A 23633-nucleotide genomic window follows, 5' to 3' on the forward strand; every position below is an offset into this window, starting at 1 on the left:
GGAGAAACCTAACAACCAAATGCAATGTGTGATCCTTAACCGGATCCTGGAGAGAGGAAAAAAAAAAAGTTAAAAGCTTTATTATTGGGACAACAGGAAAACTAATAAAACTGACCGTATATTAGATAATATGAATGCATCAATGTTACTTTTCTTGGGAAGGATAATGGTATTGTAGTTATGACAGGAATGACTATTCTTAGGAGATATATGCTGAAGATTTAGTGATGAACTGTCCTGGGATGTGTGTGCTTCCTACTTAAAGTGTTTCAGGAAAAAATACTGTAGCGAGAAAGACGAACAAAGCAGACGGGACAAAATGTTAGTCAGTGAATTGGGGGAAAAAGACATGTTTTAACTTGTCTGTAAGTGGAAATTTTTCAAAATAAAATGTTGGAGAGAGAGAAGAAAAGAAAAAGAAGATGTTACTATGCATTTTAAAGCCTACTTACTTACATTCCCAACAGAGAAAAGGAAATACATACACTGATATGAAAAGATCATAAGAGTTCAGTCAAAGAATTCCAAGCCCAACTCTGCCCTCTGCTAACTGTATTATTTTATGTAGATCAAGTTACTAACACCACTGAATGTCAGTTTCTCATTGGTATTGAATAGGCAACTGCCTGTTAGTTCATAACATGGTTTACAAGATAGACGAACACTACAGATTGGCTGGGAATCATGACTAGATACATAGGGGGTATGCACTTTTCAAGCACTCAGTTGACATTTATGATTCTTTGTAGGATTACTGTAAAGATTAAATGAAAAAACATATGCAAAGTACCTAGTCTGGTAAAGTGGCAGAGTCTGAATAAATTCAATCTACTTCCTCCTTCAAATACAGAAAAATAAAGTGACAAGAACTTACTGAGAGGTTACTATATACCAGACCCTTTGGTGCCTTCACTTAATCAAAACTAGTCCAAAACTTAATGATTCAAATGTGTTATCCACACAACACAATTTTTTCAGACTCTTATTAAACATCCATAAGGAAGAAGAAAGAACCTTTGTAAACAGTTGCATGAACCAACATCCATAAGGAAGAAGAAAGAACCTTTGTAAACAGTTGCGTGAACCAACAGATAAATCAGCAGAGAGTGTAACTTTCACAAGATCCTGGTTGCTCCGTGTAAGACATATCACTGTCTCCTCTAAACACAGATATTATTAATATCTGCTCCCAGGCAAAAGGCATACTTAATTTACCCTCTGAAGAAAACAAACTTCATCCCAAAGTGATTTTTAACTTGTTCATCACTCTATTTCCCAAAACAGAAGTATGGAATAATTCACGGATAAACAACAAGGAAAACTCATCACATGTAAATCAAGATATAGAGGAACTTTATTAGAAAACTTGGTACCAGTTTATAAGCTTCCTACACACAAATTTCATCATTTATTTCCCAAATATAGTTAGGATACAACACACTAAACTGGTAAGATCGGCATGCTTCTCTAAGAATCATAACTTATTAACATAATTACCTCCTCTTTAAAAAAAAAAAATCAATGAAACACAGTTGAGGCCAAAGAATTGTTATGAATGGTTATCATTAAGTGTTGTTAGTAAGAAATTTTTTTTTTTTTTTTTTTTTTTTTTTTGCGGTACGCAGGCCTCTCACTGCTGTGGCCTCTCCCGCTGCGGAGCACAGGCTCCGGACGCACAGGCTCAGCGGCCATGGCTCACGGGCCCAGCCACTCCGCGGCACGTGGGATCCTCCCAGACCGGGGCACGAACCCGCGACCCCAGCATCGGCAGGCAGACTCCCAACCACTGCGCCACCAGGGAAGCCCAGTAAGAAATTTTTTAAGTTATATTAGGAACTAGAGAAAGCTAATTACTTGACAAAAAAATCAGGATAAAAAATAAAGGCCTTCAAACAAAGGAGCTATATCCTTATATTTATTATGCCTTCCAATATTTTCATTAGATTAGGACAGTAAGGAACCAGAAGTGTAAGACTGTCAGAAGCAGAGCGGTGGTCCAACCCAGGTAGTCTGGCTGCCAAGCCCGTGGCCTGAACCAATGTGCTCTGACACCTCCAGGCGACAGCAAATCCAGCCCAGGAAAGCAGTGAGAAGTCCAGACACAGTGAATGGTCACGGTGGATTAGAAGTGGAAGACGGACGATTCCAAGATTCCCAACGGAGAAAAAAAACCAACAACAAAAAACCCACAGAACTACAAAAAACCATGATTTTGAGGCTGTCACACTAAATAAGTGAAAAAGGCAAATCATGTACCCCCAAAAGGCAATTATAAACTCCAAAGGGAAAAAAAATAAGAGAGTTCATGCCCCAAGTGTTCAGCAAATTAAAATATGGACAAATTTTACCAAGTGATGGAATGCAAGAAGAGAGTCTATTTGATTCCCATGTTGGAAACATCTCCTTCAGGGTAACACAGGAAGATGTGTTAGCAACACAAAAGGAACAACAATCCTGCACACTACATGGCCTAGTGATCATGCATGAAGTCTCAAATAATACACACACTAGTTCACTGGCGTTCAACTTTTCACTGGTGTTCAACTTTTAGAATCAACCCAGAAACGTCACGAAAGAAGTGACTGTGGGTGAAGGACAGGATGAAACTGTCAGCCATCTTCATAATCTAGGATCAAAGTGTAGGTGAGAAAAAGTCAATCCAGAAAGCGGTAGTTGAAGGTGAAAGAGGATATGGTGGCAAAAAGGAAGTAAGAGCCTCATCTTATAAAAAGAAAGAAGATGCTGGAAGTTTGTGGGATAAGAAATAAAGACTCAAATATATGACTTCATGTTTCTAAAATAACCAGAGGAATGAAATTTGTGTAACCGAAAAAGGTTGGGGAGGAGCATAATGCCAGCTCCATCACACCCTCCACTCCAAAGGCTCAGGAGAGTGTGTCTAAACTGACAAATGAAGACACAGATGCATAAACATATTATTCAGAAATATGGATGTAATAAGAACTAAAAATGGAAACAGTTAAAAGAGGCTACCTCTGCAGACTGGGACTAGAATGAAGAGGGACAGGGCAGGAGACTTGCTTTTCAAGGTAAAATCTTCTTTCTCTATTATGTGAATTGCTACCAATTATTACTTTGATAAAAAAAATTTAAGGATTTCCCTGGTGGCGCAGTGGTTGAGAATCCACCTGCCAATGCAGGGGACACGGGTTCGATCCCTGGTCTGGGAGGAGCCCACATGCCGAGGAGCAACTAAGCCTGTGCGCCACAACTACTGAGCCTGCGCCCTAGAGCCCGTGCACCACAGCTACTGAAGCCCGTGCGCCTAGAGCCCGTGCTCCACAACAAGAGAAGCCACGGCAATGAGAAGCCCGCACACCACATCGAAGAGTAGCCCCTGCTCGCCGCAACTAGAGAAAGCCTCCGTGCAGCAACGAAGACCCAATGCGGCCAAAAATATAAATAAATAAATAAAATTTTTTTTTTAATTTTCATTAAGTTGTAAGTTTAAATTGTCGTTATTTTAGAAGATCGTTTTAAAAATAAAGTATTTCATACAGTGTCCAAATCTGGTATTCTTTTTTTCCCCAGCTCTTTATTTTTATTTTGTTATTATTTTTGGCCACGTCACGCGGCTTGCAGGATCTTAGCTTAGTTCCCCGACCAGGGATTGAACCCGGGCCCCCTGCAGTGGAAGTGCGAAGTCCTTACCACTGGACCACCAGGGAATTCCCAGCTTTTTATTTTTTTTTTTTATTTTTTTATTTTTTTTTTTTTGCGGTACGCGGGCCTCTCACCACTGTGGCCTCTCCCGTTGCGGAGCACAGGCTCCCGACGCACAGGCTCAGCGGCCACGGCTCACGGACCCAGCCGCTCCGCGGCATGTGGGATCCTCCCGGACCGGGGCACGAACCCGCGTCCCCTGCATCGGCAGGCGGACTCTCAACCACTGCGCCACCAGGGAAGCCCCCCAGCTTTTTATTTTTAAAAATAAGTTATCGACTTTCTTAAAAGTTACTCAGACAATACAGGGAGCTCACATATACCCTACACCTAGCTTCCCTAATGTTAAGAACTTAACCAGAGTATGATTATCAAAACCAACTCTTAGCATTGCTGCAATACTAACATCTAAATTATAGACCTTATTTGAATTTCCCCAGTTTTTCCGCCTAATATTCTTTTTCTCTTCCCAGGATCCCTCACTGCATTTGCTTGTTGTGTCTCCTTCGTCTACTCCTGGGTGTGACAATTCTTTTTTGTGACTTCGACGTTCATCACTTGAATAAAGTAGTGTCTGCCAGTTCTTCCAAATGTGAAATTACAGTTGTAATTGAAAAACAGCTTTAAAAAAATAGCTTGAGGGAAACACTTTACGACTGTGATATTCATTTTTGGTATGTTAAATATACCTATTGGTTCTTGTATTTGAGAGATGAATAATGAAGTACGTATGGATTAAATAAAATAATATTATTCAGGAATCTTGGATTGGAGAGTACTATTTATTAAGCTTTGTTTTTTATTTTTTAATTCGAACCACTTTTAAAAAGTGCCAAGCAATCAACTCAAGAGCTTCAAGGTTCAGACACACTGAAGTTTCTGCCACCAACATTTAAAACACAGACATCGTGTGCCCTCTAGTGTGCCATTTCTATAACGCAACCTTTGCATCAACAAATTCAATAACAAAAAGCAGAGTGTTTTCACAAAGGAAAAGAAATACCCTCTCATCAATTTCTGCTTCTCCACTAGTCAACAAATTATCTGTTAATTATTTGGCTAAGTACCAAAACCATTTCAATGCCAAAGACGATCAACTCTTTCCCATCTACTGGGTTATTTCTCAGAATATATGTGAAAGCTCAGGAAACAAAAGAGGACAGAAGGCTAAAATCAGTCAAAGCATTTTCAAGCAAACTTCACAAAGGCTAGAGGAAAGAAGATGTTGAAATCAATATTACTGCCTAATTCAGAAAGCACAGTTCATTGTGTTCTGCCTGTATAGATGGCTCCATTTCTATTGTTTAGAATCTTCTAACACTCAGAAACTGTGCTCCCCTTCAAGTTAACAGATGTGGTCCAAGTCTCACAGATATACTACCACTTTGTTTTCACACAATTTACTGAAAAATTCTGAGCGCAATGAATAGTGAATTTATCTGCAAAACATGAGCAGGAAGCAAAGTGTAACCAGAAACACAGGCTTTAGCATCACATAGGCTGGGCCTCTGCTTCCAGACTTGCCATATACTACATATACTAACTAGCTTGCTTTTCCAAGCCCATGCTACTGATCAATTTTAAAACAAACAAACAAAAAGGTTAATATCTTACAGTTTTATCTGAAGATTAGAAAAATACAAGTAAAGTATTATACATGATCAGAATTCAAACTGTAACTGTTATCATTATATAACCCCAGGGTAATCTGCTACCAGATAGTAAAACCCATTTTCAATAGCTCTTTTAAATGACTCCCTGCAACCACAATCCTTTATTCATATATAAACATTCTAGATTTTACCTTCACATTTGGTTTTCTTAATACATATAGTTTCTTTCTTAATACCTCTTATAAGATGGTGTTTGCTCAGACGATAAGATAGTACACAATCCTAAGACTCTCAAGAGTAATTTTTACCCAGTGTTCATAGGACATAGTTTGCACGTAACTGATAAAAGATTTTCTTCATGAATAAGTTGCTTACTATTTTCATATGTCATTTCAAAAAGTGTTTTACATATATAAAATATTCATAGGAGCACCCCCTAACAAGAAATGACAAAATTAAAATAAGGGCTATTTGCGGAAGACACAAGAATACCAGGAAATATGATAAGAAGAGACAAGGAGAAAATTAAGCTCACTGGAAGTGCAGAAAGTTGAGATGGCAGAAAACCACTAACTTGCCTGGGAATTAAGTGAGGACTGACTCCATGATTCTTGCCAAATGCATCTTAGGCCTAAGCATCTGCTGGAGATTTTAAATATCTAAGTATTTACAACTAGTCTACTTCTGAAAAGTGTGATTAAGTCCTTGGTTTGTTCATCAAATATTTTCTGAGTGTGCTGTATGTCAAGGAATCTCCTAGGTGTTGGATTAATAGAAGGGAACAAAACAGGCAAGAAGCACTTGCCCTCAAAGTGTGTATATTCTATCAGAGGAACGCAGGAAATAAATTTATAAACAAAAAGTGAAGATAATTTCAGATAACGGTACTTGCTAGGGTACCAAGTGAGCGATCGGGGTTTTGGCAGGTGTATGTTAGCTAGAAGGGTCAAAGTAGGCCCCTCAGAGAAGGAACATGTGAACTAACACCTGAATGATAAGACCAAATCAAGCAAACATTTGGGATAATAGGCACTTAAAAGCCATTGTTCTCCATGAATATCTCTATCTCCTTTTGCTTATGTCCTCTGATTAACTTTTCTTTTTAACATCATGGAGACTTCTAGTTGCTGAGAACTTGTTTTCCCCAAACTCCTGGCACTAATGTCTACTTAAAGTTTCAAAAATGAGAAAGATATAAATATGGACTATGAATTTTAAACATATATTTTCCTCTCCCCCAAAATTCGTCTGCGTATAAAATGCAAACTATATAGCTCACCATGGGGGCTAATATCATGGGCTCTCAAGTCCTCGGTTTCCTCCCTTACTGGATGTAAGACTCTGGACGAGGGACTTCCCTGGTGGTCCAGTGGTTAAGAATCCGCCTTGCAACACAGGGGACGCCGGTTCAACCCCTGATCAGGAAACTATGATCCCACATGCCGCAGGACAACGAAGCCCACGCACCACAACTAGAGGAAAGCCGCGCACCCCACAATGAAAGATCTCACGTGCTGCAACCAAGACCTAATGCAGCCAATAAATTTAATTAATTAATTAAAAAGCAGTGTATAAATGGAGAAATCATTAAAAAAAAAAGACTCTGGACAAACCACAGCCTTACTAAGCCTCAGTTTCCACAAAGCAGGGATCATGTTTTGGGTTACCGTATTATTTGAAATAATGCACGCTAAGAACTTAGCACAGTGACTGAAACATTGTAAATATTTGGTAAGCATTAGCTATTATTTCAATTGTGATTTACATATTTTTTAAGGAAAGTGTCTACATATAGTATATCAACACAGGTATTCTGAGATCTTTAAAATCAAAACAGTATAAAAAAGTAAGTAACTTTGAAATAAATTCCATTTTCAAAATAATGATTACAAAGAGACTGACAAATGATTTTTAAAGAAGAGCTTCCACACTGTTCCCACAAGGGCAAAGGTGGCGGGGAAACAATAAGAACAGACATCAAAATTTACAGAGTAGAATTAAATGTCCAAATAATTGTAGTCTAGACAAGTGCTCTGGATATGAACAACAGGGTCCCCAACTACGGCGCTTAAGTCAGCGGTGTATGAAATGGTTCCCTTTCAGAAGGAATTGAGCTTGAACTAGAAGGACTTCAACAGATAAAATACAGCAGACACGGTAGGGTGGTGACTCAGTAACTGCAGTCCCAAGCCCCTCTTTGCCAGCCTTTACCTACCACACTGAAAAGCTGCATACATATTCAACTTCTCAATCCCCATGCAACTCAGGAGAGCTTTAGACACCTGGCCCAAGAAAGCTTTGTTTTCCAAGTAAACAGACGGACAGATAATGCCTCCTGCCTTTCCCACTTCTTCATACTTGGAAAGGGGCTGTGATGCCAAAAAGTGTGGCAGCCATTTTGTAACCATGAGTAATTTAGCCAGAGTATTAAGGTTCCCCAAGCAGAATGAAAGGGCCTGCATCCTCATGCCCTCATTTAACCAGTACACCAGCCTTAGAGGGACCATCTCCAGATTTCCTGTTACAGAGTGAGAAAACAAAAAAGTTCTAATACTAAACTGTGTTTAGTTCAGCCACTGTAGTCAGATTTTGTTATTTACAGCCTATCTGCCATCTAAATTAACACACAAATATGAAGGGACAGGATATTTCACATGAGATGAAAAACACAAAGGAACATCCTAGACAAAGCTACTTCAACATCATGGTGTATGATGCTAACATCTAAAAAGAATTAAAAGACAGTTTCCACCTTTATCCAACAGCTTTCCTATACGTTTACACTGAAGATTCATACTATTGATTTACTTCTCAGTAAACCCTACACACAGGAACTAGTATCTCTTCTAGACAACATAGCCAACACGCAACAATGGAAATATGTAGCCTTTTCAAAACTGTACAGTGCAAAATGAAATCTGTCCAAAGAATGAGAAAAGTAAATAGCAGCTGGTTTTATGTAAACAAAACATGAGAAAATATGCACTAAACGGCTAAAGCAATTTTTCCACATTAAGATAATTTTACTAAATTGTTCTTTCTAAAAATGTTTGTTTATTTAAGAGATGATGAAAAACTACGCTAAAATCCATATTTGAGGAGTAATAATTTTATGTTCTCTGGATTAAAGAATGAAGTATTGTGCATTCCTCACAGACCATCTCTAAAGTTATAATAAAGTAAATGCCATTAGGTGACATTTTATAAACCGCTTGTGATGAAAGGCAATATTTCATTTGTTTAATATTCCCATTAATAAGAATGTCTTATTACACACTGACTGAAAGCCTGAACAATAAGACAGTGAACAAATTCCAAGAGCAAACAGATTTTTTTCTTTTCCCATGAAGCTAACGTTATGGAATTTTAACAGATGTTCTATTTGGTCATAGTTAATAAAATGAATTATGTAGGATTAAAACAAGGTTCAATATGTTTGCATTGGACTTTAACTGAAAAACGATTTCACATTAAAAGTTTGGAAGGATTTACAACCTTTTTTTCCCTTTATAGTGAATTACTAAGATATATGGGGAAAAAAGGGAATTAATTACTTTTCTAATGAAATCAGGCTTATAAAAACTATTTTTTCCAGGTGTAAGAAGATGGAAATCTCAGAAAAGGGTACACTCTTTGGTACTTCAGCACCTATGTAATGCGAATACCTTACAATGTAGCGTGTCAGAGGCTGACCCCCACCCAGCATAACTCCAAACCCCACAGAGCTCCCCCCGCACTTTGAAACGGTCACAGTGTCTAACGGCATCTGAATGAAAGGCAATCAAACTTAAAGGAATGGAAAAAGCAACGAATATTTACTGAGCTCTGAGCTTGTGGAAGGTGTTATTGCAGAGCCTGTGCATACTGCAAAGAGGTCAAAACCCAATTACTGTCTTCAAGGGTAACTTATATGCTGTCTGGGAAGAGCAGGCGTAATTACACATAGACAGACAAAACTGAAATGTAAAGACAGGGGCTTCCCTGGTGGCGCAGTGGTTAAGAATGCACCTGCCAATGCTAGGGGACACGAGTTCGAGCCCTGGTCCAGGAAGATCCTATGTGCCGCAGGGCAACTAAGCCCGTGAGCCACAACTACTGAGCCTGAGCTCTAGAGCCCACGAGCCACGACTACCGAAGCCCGCACGCCTAGAGCCCGTGCTCCGCAACCAGAAAAGCCACCGCCATGAGAAACCTGCGCACCGCAACAACGAGTAGCCCCCCGCTCACCGCAACTAGAGAAAGCCCGCATGCAGCAACGAAGACCCAACGCAGCCAAAATTAATTAATTAATTTTTAAAAATGTAAAGATAAACCAAAAAAGAAAGAAAGAGATAATGCCAAGGAAACAATTTCATACAAAGACACACAATGATACAGAGCATTGATACAAGCAGGAAAATTCTCATCAGAGAACACTTCTTTTTCTCTTCCATCATGAAAGCAGAAACTAGTACACAGGCTTAAGAACGGTAAATAAGTAATAATTCTAACTACAGTTGCATGAAAATATTTTCAACAGAAAACATTCAAGTATTGCAATCTTAGAAAGCTTTCCTCTAAGTGGGTAATCTTATCTGGAGAAAAAATTCCAGTAAATTACCAATGTGACCCAAAAAAGAATAATCATAAAAAATTTTCCAACCCATTTATGTTAGTAAATTTGATTGGTTCAACTATCAATTAGGGTAGCTGTACATTATTATAACCAATAGGTTGTTTTCGTACAGAAGTAGCCAGCGAACACAAAATCAGTTGCAGGTTGCAATCTGTTAAGTGAATAAACAATTCCATTCTACAAGACATTTGGATAAAACACTCTCCAACTGTAGCTGAGAAGCTTTTTATGCAGTAACAGTTAGCCAGCCTCTAGCTCAAACACAACTATTGTTATTCATCATCATGAAATGGCATTCACACATTTACATGCAGGCAGATCAAGGCTGCATCCCTGTTCAATAACCTGACAGCCTAGAGGCAGCTTTCTTATCTCTGGTCCTAGCAGACCATATTGCTGCAATACCTCCTTTGTGAGACTGCAGCAAGAACAACTGACACAAAGTTTCTAGCACAGAGGGGCAAATGGCTCAGAGAGGTTAAGTAACTTGCCAAGAGCACACAGCTAGTGAGACACTGGCATTCCACACTGAGATGTCATTTCCTGTCAAAAGCTCTTTCAGTTACCAAGAGTACTATTAAGCATAGTTAACATACTTTGAACACATCCTACATGTCAGGGTCTACAGAAAGCACTTCATATGGATCTCTTCATTTAATTCTCACCATAACTTCAATATAATTTCAAACCATCAGTTCACAGTAAAGGAAGAAAACTGTTGTCAGATATATGTTCATACGCCCAGTCTCACTTAAAATTGCAGTGAGATCATTTTTCATCTCTGAGATTGCTAGTACCATTGGTGAGGCAGGGGTCAACAGAGAGCTCCCACACTGTGTGCAAAAGGGTCGACTGGTACTTCTGCGAAGGGCAATTTGGCGATTTGCATCAAAATTACAAATGCCCATACACCCCTAACCAAGAAATTCCACTTTTCAGCATCTAACCTACAAACATTCTCAACCACGTATGAAATGACACAGGAACAGTATTATCCATTGTAGCATGTCTGTCCTGCCCACCAATGAGGAAGTGGTGGCACAATGATCCCTTTGTACAATGGAGTCCTACACAATCATAAAAAAGTGTGCCCCTTATAAAGTGATATAAAATGATCTCTAAAATATTTTGGTTAAAAATCAAATAAGATGCTAAACACCTAGGATAGGGTAGCTCTGGAAAAACACACAAGAGACTTATATAACATGAAGACCTTGGGGGGAAAGGAAATGATAGAGCTGGGAAAGAGGATTTGAAGGACGATTCTTAAGGCTTGATTCCTAAAGGTTCCTGTTTCCAGCCACTAGATTAGGGAAAATTCTCACTGCCTGAAATAGACAATAAGGGAAACTGGGTTTGGAACTTGCGAGTGAACTTTGCAGTCAGAGTGGGGAATGTTGCACCTAAAGGGACAGACTGAGGGCTTCAGTGAACTCACAGAACAGGATGAATGACTTGTTCTGGCCCGCCCGAGTGCTTGATTTTGATTGCATGTGTAACAGAATTTGGTGGGAGACTTGCGTTATGGAAGTCTGGGAGCAAAATAAGGGTGAGAGGGGGAGATAATTCTCACCTATCTCAGATCTCTTGAGTTGCTACACTCATCTACCAAAAAGAAGCCAGGAGTTACTCATTACCAAAACGGCAACATCCTGCCAATGAGGCTGCTCCAACTGCATTTCACTGTGAGATTCATTGCAGATAACAGTTAAAAACCAGTCATTTATCCTCCAAACTCCAGTGGACATATGTCAGGCTCTTGTGAGAGCTTTTCCCATATGCTTGATTCCAGGTCCCTGGCAAACATTCGGCTGGGGTGAGAGGTTCAACCATTCCTCCTGGAAAATACCCAACTTGGGTGAGTGCTTTTTTGAAGCGCCTGCTTGAGGTAGAGGGAAATCACTCTTGCCTCTTCTCTGGGTGTGAAAACCCCAACTGTGCTTCGATAAGCAAGGTACACACAACGTGTGTTCTTTCACACCCTTGGGCCTTTGTATGCATTGTTACATCTTCCTGTCTCCTGGACTACTTCTAAGTGACACCTCTTCAAGAATTAAGTCCAGACTAATTTTTATTAATGCAATGAATACTGGGTACCACTCAAGCACTGCTTCCTCTATAACCTCTGCTGCATCTTGGATATACGTGTCATTTCAGCCCTATTACACTGCCCTGTAAAGTGTCTGCCCCCCGTTTCCTTCCCCACCAGAATATGAATCCTTCAGCACAGAAGTGTTCTGCGTGGTGCCCAAGACACAGCAGGCACTCTTAAAACAACTGTCGTGTAGAATGTGTGGATAAAATGCATTTGCTGAGCCTAACTTATTCCTACTTTTTTTTTTTTTTTGGAAACGACTTGCCTTTCTCTGCTTTCTTTCTAATTCACATCCAAGGTCGTGAGGCTGCTCTCCACAGAACTTTCGGGACAATGGACCCTCTGAAATTAGCCTGGCTATGAAAGCAGCTGTGATTTTGCTCCCCGTTTCCATCTTACTGGAATAACCACACTGCCCCACAATGCTTGGCCGCATCTAATTTGGCCTAGATCATGAGGAAAACGAATACTGAAAGGGTGAGGTAAAGAGTATAATCTGTTCACCTTGCTCAGACTCCATCTAAAATTCACAGTAACTAAAATAATTTAGGAGAACATAAGGGATAAGCATGCAATCTCCACAAAAATCAAATGTAGTAAAAACCATGTGACAGCATTCACAAAATCTAAAGATCACACATAATCTATCTTATAACGCATGGATTCAAACTTCAATCTCATTCTAATGGGCTACCGCAAGGGAGATAAAACTATTTTAAAGAAAAAACTGTATACAGAATAAATGTATGAGTTTTCTGGTGACTCTCACTAAGGCTTCAATGTATTTTCTTATTGAAACAATCAAACAAGCTCTTGGCGAACAGATTTGATATTGGTGTCAGGACAATGTAAGAACTGAAACTATTTATAATGTAAAAATTTTGTTTAAAGCAGATACATCACTTATTTTTCTCATTGTGAAAAGAAGCGATGTTTCATTTAGCACAAAAAGATTTGATATTGGTGTCAGAACGATGTAAGAATTGAAACTATTTTTAATGTAAAAATGTTTAAAGCAGATACATCACTTCTTATTTTTCTCATTTTGAAAAGAAGCGATGTTTCATTTAGCAGTAACTCTTCTCTCATTCTATGAGAGAATCTGTACAAAAGCAATATTTCAACTAAAATCAGTTCTGAAGGATATTTTTATGAAAATGCATAATGCAGAAGACCCCAATTAAATTTCCAACAAAGCACTGCCATCTTGAGTAAACAAAGTCATCTCACTAGGGGCACACTTTTTGCAAGAAATGCAGCCTAGAAATTAATTACTAGTGTGACATATGTCAAAACAAATTTTTAGGGCTTCCCTGGTGGCGCAGTGGTTGAGAGTCCGCCTGCCGATGCAGGGGACACGGGTTCGTGCCCTGGTCTGGGAAGATCCCACATGCCGCCGAGTGGCTGGGCCCGTGAGCCATGGCCGCTGAGCCTGCGCGTCCGGAGCCCATGCTCCGCAATGGGAGAGGCCACAGCAGTGAGAGGCCCGTGAGCCACCAAAAAAAAAAAAAAAAAACCACAAATTTTTAAAAGAATAGAATGCAGTTGTAACCATGTGTTTTATCTATTTGTATGCATAACCAGTATTCTCTGGCATGTAAATACATTCATTTATTCAGCATCTCTCAGAAAAACAAAAAACGGTTTATTGCCCCCTCTTTTTGCACCTCACCCAGGTGAAACCTGAGTAAATAACATGTGTTTAGTGAGTGAGAAAATAAGTACAGAATGAAGATACAGTGCAGGTGGTATTTTGAAAGGCAGAAGTCATCTTCACACAAATAACTAATTTTGAAACACTCAGTCTCCCTTCAGGAGTTTTTCCAAGATATACATCAACTACACCACACTACACTAAAGGTTATTACTTTGTGGAAATCAAAGCTTTAAATAACATGTAACAGTGCTGGTGTTTCATAAAGAAGACTGTAATCTACACTAACAACAAACAAACAAAATAAACAAAAAGACTACCTGGAAGTAAAATTCAGACTTCAAAGATTTCAATATTCTGCTAATTATGACAATATGTATTTAAATTAAACACATTTTTATAAATGAGAACGTTTTAGCATCCAAGGGAAATCCAAACAGAAAACAAGGATTCAGAGCAGAGGTATGCAGAATCTCTTCTGTATTTTAATAGATTATGTCCTAATCCTTTTCACAATGTATACCTATATCAAATCATCACACTGTACACTATGAATGCCTCACAATCCTATTTGTCAATTATATATCAAAAAGCTAAAAAACAAAAAACCCTAGGATTTAAACTCACTAAAAAAAAAAACAAACTTACGTCCCAAACCAAAGACTTCTTTTATATCCCATATCCCAGTTATCTATAAATCAACTTTTAAACTTCAAAATAGCCTCCTCTATATGAGCCAAAAATTAAAACATGCTTCCTGCAGTAATATATGTACTAAAATCACTTTGCTTTTTCAACCAAAAAAAGAAAACACTGACCACATAGAGAACCACAGAATTTCGGAACTGGAAGGCTTGCTCTGGGGGCACACTGCACTGCAAGTCACGGGCAGGGTCAGCTCTCCAGTGCAGACTGAACTTCCCAATTCATCATATTTTGCTATCAGGAAGACAAGAGCTAACTGCATGATTTTTCACATAAAAATAGACCTTCGGGACACTTGTCTCCCAGGGTGCTTCTTTCCTTACCAATTTTTCACTCATTCTGTATATTACAGTAATTAACTTGATATCTTACCCTTAGTAGTTATTTCTTCCTATCTTAGCTATCACAGCCATGTAGCCACCTATGACAAGACTGAAGCTCTAGGATGGGCCTTCTGACCACTGGGGCTGCTCTTTCAGCTGACCCATCCTACCCAGTCATCGGATGTAAGAGCCGAGATAAGACTAAACAGTGTTTTAAAAAGTGATAATTTCCCTTTGTAATTTCTTAAACCAGTCTCTCCAAATAAATTTACTAAACAAAGCATATCATTCTTTTGTAGTTCAATATTGGAAATTAAGTTACTTACCTCTCTTAAAACAGTGCTTTTGTAGCCTCGATATAATCCTTGGATGCCCTGAAACAAACAAAAAGCCAAGACCTCAGAAAGTTAGAATAGCAGACTTCTAAATGACATTCTGCATGAAGCACATTTACCTTTTCTAAAGTTTGAGTTTTGAAATATTCACAATGACTACAGTTCTACAAGAGGTTAAAGCTTTTAAACTGGCTTAAAGTATATAAAGCTCTGATCAGCTCCTTTTAAAATGGGAACATCTCTAATAATAAAGCTGACTACATATTAATTAAACTTTACTTATTTTCTACATTTCTTCTCTTGAAAAACAAATACTTGAGAAGCTTTAAATAAACATATTTTCAAAACCAAATGCACACAGAATGCCAATTATCCTTTCACAAAAGAACAGAACTATATTTTATAGTTTCAACTATAAGACGTCACAATGCATGAATAATCTCTCAAAAGTGAGAGATACCTCTAGACAAGCCTTGACTTATCTGTTTAACTATCCACACGATTCAACAGGGACCCTTTACTGAACTGATCTCAATCACACAATTAAACACTCAATGTCTGCTCACCTAGATGACAGAGGGATTAAGAATAAAACTTTTCTAAAACCTAGACTCACTGAAATTTTCATGTGACTGATTCCATTTTAAAGAAAAAAAGGGCTTCTGTACAAACTATAAAGAAGAGCAGCTCACTGGTCCCTAGCCACATGGCCAGCACGCATGAAATTTGATCCACAGGTTAACATGAACCAGTACAAGACGAATTACATTTTTATATAAACATTACGACATTGGTCACTAATATCAGTCCATTACCACAGGTCTCTTCCATGGGTCCTCAAATTCTATACTGATGTTTTAATATAATATCTTTATTCACTTTACATATTCACTATTTATTCCATATCTGATTCCAAAAGAATGATAAGATAAGACTACTGCAATGTAGGACACACACTTAGTAGTGTGGTTGTTTAGAAATTTGAAAAAGAAATAAAAATGAAACTAAAAATTTTGAAAACAATGGAAAGGCAAAGATAATCTTAGCATAAAAAGTTGCTATAATTGGACGACAAATTTAGCTTTGAGGTCTCTTCTAAGGCTCCTAGGATGAGGGCCACAGTGTTCCTATTAGCTACCACACAATATTCTCAATAAGAGAGCTTAAAAACATATTCTCACCTCTTGACATAAGATGTTAGAGAAGATGTGAAATGTTCCTGAAGAAGCAGATACCTGTGCCCTCTGCTTAACTACTTCAGAAGGAACTCGAATCAGGCAAGCAACCTAAAATATACAAATTTAATCATATCCTTAAAAAGAAGTAACTGCTATGAAAAAGGAAACAGCTTCATAAGCAACAATTACAGTTAAACAAAAGCATAATGTACAGGCTCAGTTCAAGATGCAAAAAGTTGGGGGTTTTTTCGGTTTTCTTTTGTTTTTTTAACCTAAAACACTTAGAGCATTACTGGACATGCATTGTGTTACCAACACAGAACCTCTCCTCCCTGGTCCCACGTAGATCCTCCTACCTCCTGCCTCACTCTCCAAACAAATCTGTCTGTAAGCCATTCGATGGGAAGAAGCACATGCACTCATTCTGAACTCCCAATACCTACGAGGACATCTGGTGGTCACATGACAGCCATTTCAAACATGTTTGCTCAATGAATGAATCAAAAGGGCCTTAGCTTTACTGGAGTAACACACGTCAGTAGTAGAGGCAAGACTGAAAAGCGGCTGGTTACCCCAAACCCTCCAACCCACCCCACCCCCAGCCTCGGCCAGATCCCAACCGCAGCACCCCCCGACCTCCCCACCACCCAACAGCTGAGGAGTAACTCCAGGCACTCCCGGGCCCTGCTCCAGCATTTGAGTTGACGTAGGTCCCGACTAGTCAACAAACAATTGTAACATCACCCTTGGTGACATGCCAGGGTCAGTTAGACACCACTCAACCTCACACTTCCAGGACTCCGCCTTCAGTAGCCCACTTATCTTCAGAAATATTAAGAATTGGTCAAACCGGAAAGAACTGGTCTGCCCAGTGAAGGACAGAAGGCAGGGGAAAGGGCAGCAGGCGACAGGGAGGGAGACATATAAACTGATATTTTAAACTGTTTTAATGGAAGTCCTGTATTGAAGCCTCTGTACACTAAGCAGCCTGTCAAGGATACAAACTTTTTTTCCAATGTGGAATTCACACACCTGACTCTGGTGTTCAGTATTTTGTATGTGGTTAAGGAGATTAATTTTAAAACTTTCACAATATGTATTTCATATACAAATATATGTATTTGAGGCACAGTAAGAAATGTGGACAATCTTCAGTGACACACGCAGCAAAATGGAAACAACAGGAAATTTAACAAAACCGTCCCATCAAACAGGATGTTTGCCCTTTTCAAGAGTCTCCTAATCCCTAATTTGAGATGACTACCCAATTTGGATATTATATAAGGCTTTGTATTTCTAATGTTAAGTAGCTCTAAGGTACAAATCAGCAAACTTTTAATGTAAAAGATCAAATGGTAAATATTTTAGACTTTGCCAGCCAGATGGTCTCTGTCACAATGGTGCAACCATGCTGTGGGAACACAAAAGCAGCCATAGATAATAATATGTAAGTGAATGGTGTGACTGTGTTCCAATAAAATCTTATTTATAAAGACAGGTGATGGTCTGCCAACCCCTGCTCTAGGTATAAACACTGGCAAATCCTTCTTTGGTATTAGCCTTGGTAAGAGCAGAGCAGGCACAGAACAGATGTAGGCCTCAGCAACCCCAGGAAACAAGGGATAGGGATGGCAGGTAATGTGATTCTAGGTGTCATGGAGTCAGCTAACAAGGGTGTATCACCTCTGAAAAGTAGCTCAAAAGTAACAGTACTTTTTGTGGACGCACTCCAACTGATATGGTTTGGATAACATACCAGTTGGAGTGCATTAATGACCTGAAGTTATTTTTCTCCCCAAACTGACAAGACTCACAAAACAATATAATCTACTTTCTTTTTCTTCGTTCATCAAACATTTGAATGCCTTTTGTCTGCAAAGATATCTACAATTTGGGCCAATGTATCTTTCCACCCACAGTCTCCCTTCAAATTTACCGGATTCAGTTCAACAAAAACACGTAGAGCCAGACACTGCACAAGACACTGCCTGGTAAAGAAGACTAAGATGGTGCCCTGACTTCAAAGAACTCACAGCCACGTATAAATATTGATACATGGCAAGAGCGAGAGTAAAATTAAAAAGAGGCAAAGACAAGTATCATAGCAAATGGAGAGGAGGGGTATTTAGTCCAACCTCCAGACTGAGGGAAAACTGCCAGAGATTATGCCTTCACAGAACCTTCCAAAGGAGCAAGAATTAGCTGGCAAGAAAGGTAAAAACGGCATGATGGGGAGTGGAAACAGAAAAGCACACAATACGAAAGCAGGGTGTTCAGGGGTAACAGAATCATCCCATATCAAGTTAGCATTCCACAGTGTGTTCCCACCCAAGCCATTCCATACCACCAAAACCTCAAGTTTAAGGTCAAGAGTAATGGGGAGTAAGACTGAACAGACGGCCAAGAAGGCCCTGTATGCCATGCAAGGAGCTTGGACTTCATTGCATAGACAATGGGACCAACTGGAACAGTTCAGGCAGAGGATGTGTAGCAACATGGGTGGAGTTGGAGGGCATTATGCTGAGCGAAAGAAGTCAGAGAAAGCCAAATACTGTATGGAATCACTCAGATGTGGAATCTACAAAATACAACGAACCAGCGAGCGCAACGAGAAAGAAGCTGACTCACAGATACAGATAATAAGCTAGCAGTTACCAGTGCGGAGAGGAAACGGGGGAGGGGCAATATAGAGGTAGGGGATTAAGAGTTACAAACTATTACGTATAAAATAAGCTACAAAGATACAAACACAGGGATAGTTTGTGTTGTGTACAACACAGCCAATAGTTTACAATAACTATAAATGCAATATAACCTTTAAAAGTTGTAAACTACTATATTGTACACCTGTAACATATAAGTACATCAACTATACTTCAATAAAAAAAATAAGATAAAATACACACAAAGTTTGGGCAGAGGAATGATAACCTGTGCTTTAGGGACATCACTCTGGCTGCAGTAGGTAGAAGAATAGTTGCAGGATAGAAGAGAAAGATAAGAAGCAAAGAGGAAAGACAAAAAGAAGGCAAGACACAAGCTCTGAGACTACTACAACAGTTCTATAGAAGGTACCAGGAAATGAATATGGCTCAGAGAAGAAGGTTCAAATTTGAGGGAAGAGTCAGGAGTAAAATGAAAGGACCTGGTGACTGATAAGAGGTCAGGAGTGGGGAGAGAGTAAGATGCTCCTACAATACAGTGGTGCCATTAAATGAGACCAGGGGGGCAGAGGAGGAAAAACAAGTTTAGAGCAAAAAGGATAAATTCACTCTGGGAAATGTTGAGCAGGAGAAATCTGTGGCACATGTAAGGGGCTGTGTCTATCCAAGAAATTAATATCTGACTATAAAGCTAGAAAATAACAAGGCTAGAGATACAGACATACAAGTCATCAGCATATAGGTAATGGCTGGAACCAAGAGAGTAGATTACCTAAATAAAGAGCAGGGCTTCCCTGGTGGCGCAGTGGTTTAGAGTCCGCCTGCCGATGCAGGGGACACGGGTTCGTGCCCCGGTCTGGGAAGATCCCACATGCCGCAGAGCGGCTGGGCCCGTGAGCCATGGCTGCTGAGCCTGCGCGTCCAGAGCCTGTGCTCCGCAACGGGAGAGGCCACAACAGTGAGAGGCCCACCTACCGCAAAAAAAAAATAAAAATAAAGAGCAAAAAGGGAAGGTCAAAAGACCAAGAATGGAAGCCCAAGGAACATCCACTCTTACAGAGCAGACAAAAAGAGAAGAACTGATCAGACATATGAGAAGGAGGAAATCGCTATGGTGAACACTGGTCTTCTGTGGCCGCCCAGTTTTCAACTCTCATATATGAGAGGCTTCCCAGCTCAAGAAAACAAAGGGTTCAGTCACTCTCCTCCCTGGCCTTGTCACCAACTTAGGTCCAGCCACAGGCTTGCTGCCTCATGAGAAGCGTGGCTTGTATATCCTCCAGCATAACCTTGTCACACAACTGGATTCCAGGCAAGAAAGGGCCTCCTCTTTTTTTTTCAGATGTCCCCTAGTTGGTGTCCACTTGGCCACAATTGTGTGACACGGCCACCCCTTGTTAGGAAGGCTGAGAATATGTAGATCTAGCAAAGGGTTAGGGAGACTGCCACCCAAACCAAATCGAGGGAGAAGCGGAAAGTAACTTAACAGTCTCTGCCAACTTTCCAAAAACCAACCTTTTTTCCCACAGGTTAGCCAAGATCAATTTCAACTGAAAGCAACCAAGAATGCCACTCGATATTCGAGGGGACCAGAAGTCTCAGATGGAGATTTGCAGAGCAAGGGGTCAAGATTATCAACCAGTGCACACATGAGGGTTACTGGAGTTCCCAAGAATTGTTTCAATGGAGGGCTGGGCCAGGAGACCCATTACAGTGAATTCATAAGTGATTCAGAGATGGAGGCGGGCAAGTAAAGAACTACACCAGGAAGCTGGTGGAGACGTTAGGAGAGATGGGTTCATGGCTAAAGGAAGTTCTTTGTCTTATCGAGGATTGTAAGTATTTGTACATAGGATGGGGGAAAGTGGTAACAGCAAGGCAGAGATTGACAATTTAGGAAAGAAATGGGATAACACATGAAGACCCCAGAGGCTATGAAAAAGGTAGAGCCAGGAGCCCAAGCACATGCCGACACTGCTAGGATGACCACCTTTGCCTGTGCTGCCCCTCAGCATAGGGTACCATCCTGCATCTAAACTGGGCTTTTCATTCAGGGCTCAACTCCAGGAGGGAATGAGCAGTGGTCTGGGTGAGGGTCTTCAGACCTATACTGCGGCCCCAGCTTTGTCAGTGATCTCTCAAGCATTGTTGGACCAGAAATCTTCATGGTACCCTTTTAGGCTTTGATTCCTAAAATTCTTAGTTTTCTCCAATCATACCTTCTCTTTTTTACTTCAAAAGATTCTCCTTATTCTCCAAATAAACTATTTCCTCACTATTCTCATTCCCCCCAAAAAAACTATTTTAACTGAAAATTTTTTACTTATTAACTTATACCATATAGTTTTTAAAATATATTACTTTCCTACTAAACATAAATACTGTGAGGGCAAAAAGAAAATATGCATTAATTTTACTAATCAACTGGGACGGCGGAGGGGACAGGAAGCACTCTGGTATATTTTTTTCCAAGTCTTATTTAGGTTTGACAACATTTTATCTACTATTTTTTGGTATTATTTCACGTAAAGTAAATAAAACTACCCAAGAGGGGAAATGCAAAAATTACTCATTTCCAAAGAAATACCTTACCAATACTCCAGAATTTTTAAAATACATTTTTTTCTTTGAACTGAAGAGACTATCTTTATATATAGTTATAAAAAGACTAGAAAAAATAGAGTTGGATTACAGGTGATGTTTCTCCTTCTTTTCTGCCCACTTGCATTTTCTAAATTCTCTACAATGAACATGTATGATTACTTCATAAGTTTCTTTAACATAATTTCAAAGGGCAAAAACATTTGTTATGCACCAAAGATTTTAAGTGAGGAACAAAATAAAATCAAAGGACTAACTTAAAATATGCTTTTAGATGCAATCCTATTTATTAGCCTTGACAAAAGCAACATTTAGCTTTAATTTAGTGACAATAACACACACACCCAAAACAGACTAAAGAGCTTAACACTAAGGCCTAAAACTGGGTATAAATTATGTTACTTTCGGTAAGAGTGTAAACTTTTAAATCCATGCTAATAAACCAGGATAGAAAATTAAGTCCACTGAAACTTACATGAACCTTACAGGGCAGCTTCCAGCATCTAAAACTCATTACAGAAAGGAAAATAAATAAATAAGAAAGAAAAGGGTACTCTAACACCTTGTATTTTTCAACTCAAGAGGTCAAGAGTGAAATATGACCCCAATATGTCAAGAAAATACGAATTGTCCACTTTTGTGCCTTGGCATAAATATTTATACATGCTTCGTAACCCTCCATGTTCTTACATTATATTTTTATTTCTTAAAAATACAGCAGCAGAAGAGAAATTTTGTAAAGGTTCTCAGATGAAAAACAATCTAACAGAAGAGGTACAAAGCACCCAGCACGGTTTCCTGACTTCCCCGGCATGGCAATTTTGGCGTACTCCCTTGCCTTCCATTTGGTTTTCTATTAACTCTGATCTTTCTTAGATTTGAATCTGGGCCGCCACAGAGTATTTCACTGCACAGGAACAAAAACATGTTATAGTATCATGGTCCCATGAAAGGAAACAAAGGTAATGTCATCTGTGGGTCTTGGGGTAAAGCCATTCTTCAGAGCATCCTTTCCTCAGACGTCCGGGGTTCAGTATGAAACCATGACCCAGGGAGGGTGACATTTTCATTAAACCCAAAAATGGTGTATATGTTAAAGTTCTAACAAAAGACTACTAAAGCTTTCCATAAAGAAAATACATGTCCCCAGTCTTTTTTAAATCAGCATTAAAAGGCAATACTGGCCTCAGTGGAATTTAACAAAAAATCTGAGGAACTTTAAACTGAGAATGATTACAATATTAAAGTTGCTAAGACTTTTCTTTCTTTAACATAAATAAAAACTTTTCTGATATGGTTTTCATTTTTGAAATGGAGAGCAGAATGTCTCCTTTTAGTATTCACTGACCACCAAGATGCAAAACTACAAGTCCTAAGACTAACCGTATGAAAGGAAAAAAAATCACAGTGAACTCTGGCCTCACATTAGGTATTGTAAAATGAGTGAAGGCAGAAAGGAGAGAGTGAGAAAGATGCTGCTAAACTCCCTGGTTCATTCATTGCCCAAGCCAAGCTCCAGACTTCCACACATCACCTGGCAGCCATTTATAGTCTCACTTCCATCCTCTCACTCTTGAAATGCTCTTCAAAGTGGCTGGACATCACCCACAGTAACTTGTATTAACACTGTATCATTTACCCAACTACTTTAACATAGTTCCTAAAAAAATACCCAACTTAAGGCTTTTACTTAGGAAACTTAATCAACAGCCTATAAATATTGGTCTCATATTAGAAGCTAATTATCTCAGTATTTAATACATAAATCAATCTGAGATAGAAGTTACCAAAGGTCAGGGTACTATTTGGCCTAGGGAGCAAGGGTAAAACCCAAATCTTTTGATTATCATCCCCAGAACTTTTTTTTAATTGAAGTATAGTTGATTTACAGTGTTGTGTTAGTTTCTTGTACAGCAAACTGATTGTTATTTTATATATACATATTCTTTTTCAGATTATTTTCCATCATAGTCTATTACAAGACATTGAATATAGTTCCCTGTGCTATACAGTAGGTCTCTGTCGTTTATTTTATGTATAGTAGTCTGTATCTGCTAATCCCAAAATCCTAATTTGTCCCTCCCCGTTTCCCCTTTGGTAACCCTAAGTCTGTTTTCTATGTCTGAGTCAATTTCTGTTTTGTAAATAAGTTCATCTGTATCATATT

General features: G+C 39.2%; 1 protein-coding gene across 3 annotated transcripts in view; it reads right to left on the reverse strand.

The window, feature by feature from the left end:
• Positions 1-23633, reverse strand: part of SLC25A26 (solute carrier family 25 member 26) — a 144722-nt gene that overhangs the window by 90226 nt on the left and 30863 nt on the right. For 2 of the 3 annotated variants that reach the window (XR_003003498.1, XM_024747025.1), the window contains exons 4-5: positions 16206-16310; positions 15016-15063 (exon numbers count right to left, since the gene is read on the reverse strand). Coding sequence is in view for 2 of the 3 variants with exons in the window: in XM_024747025.1 (XP_024602793.1) it covers positions 15016-15063; positions 16206-16310 (153 nt within the window). In the remaining variant the exon portion in view is untranslated. The remainder of the gene's footprint in view (positions 1-15015; positions 15064-16205; positions 16311-23633) is intronic. The other variant, XM_024747026.1, reaches the window with a different exon arrangement.

The sequence above is a fragment of the Neophocaena asiaeorientalis genome, unplaced genomic scaffold, assembly GCF_003031525.2.
Source record: "Neophocaena asiaeorientalis asiaeorientalis breed wild unplaced genomic scaffold, Neophocaena_asiaeorientalis_V1.1 scaffold130, whole genome shotgun sequence".
In the NCBI taxonomy this organism is placed as follows: domain Eukaryota; kingdom Metazoa; phylum Chordata; class Mammalia; order Artiodactyla; family Phocoenidae; genus Neophocaena; species Neophocaena asiaeorientalis.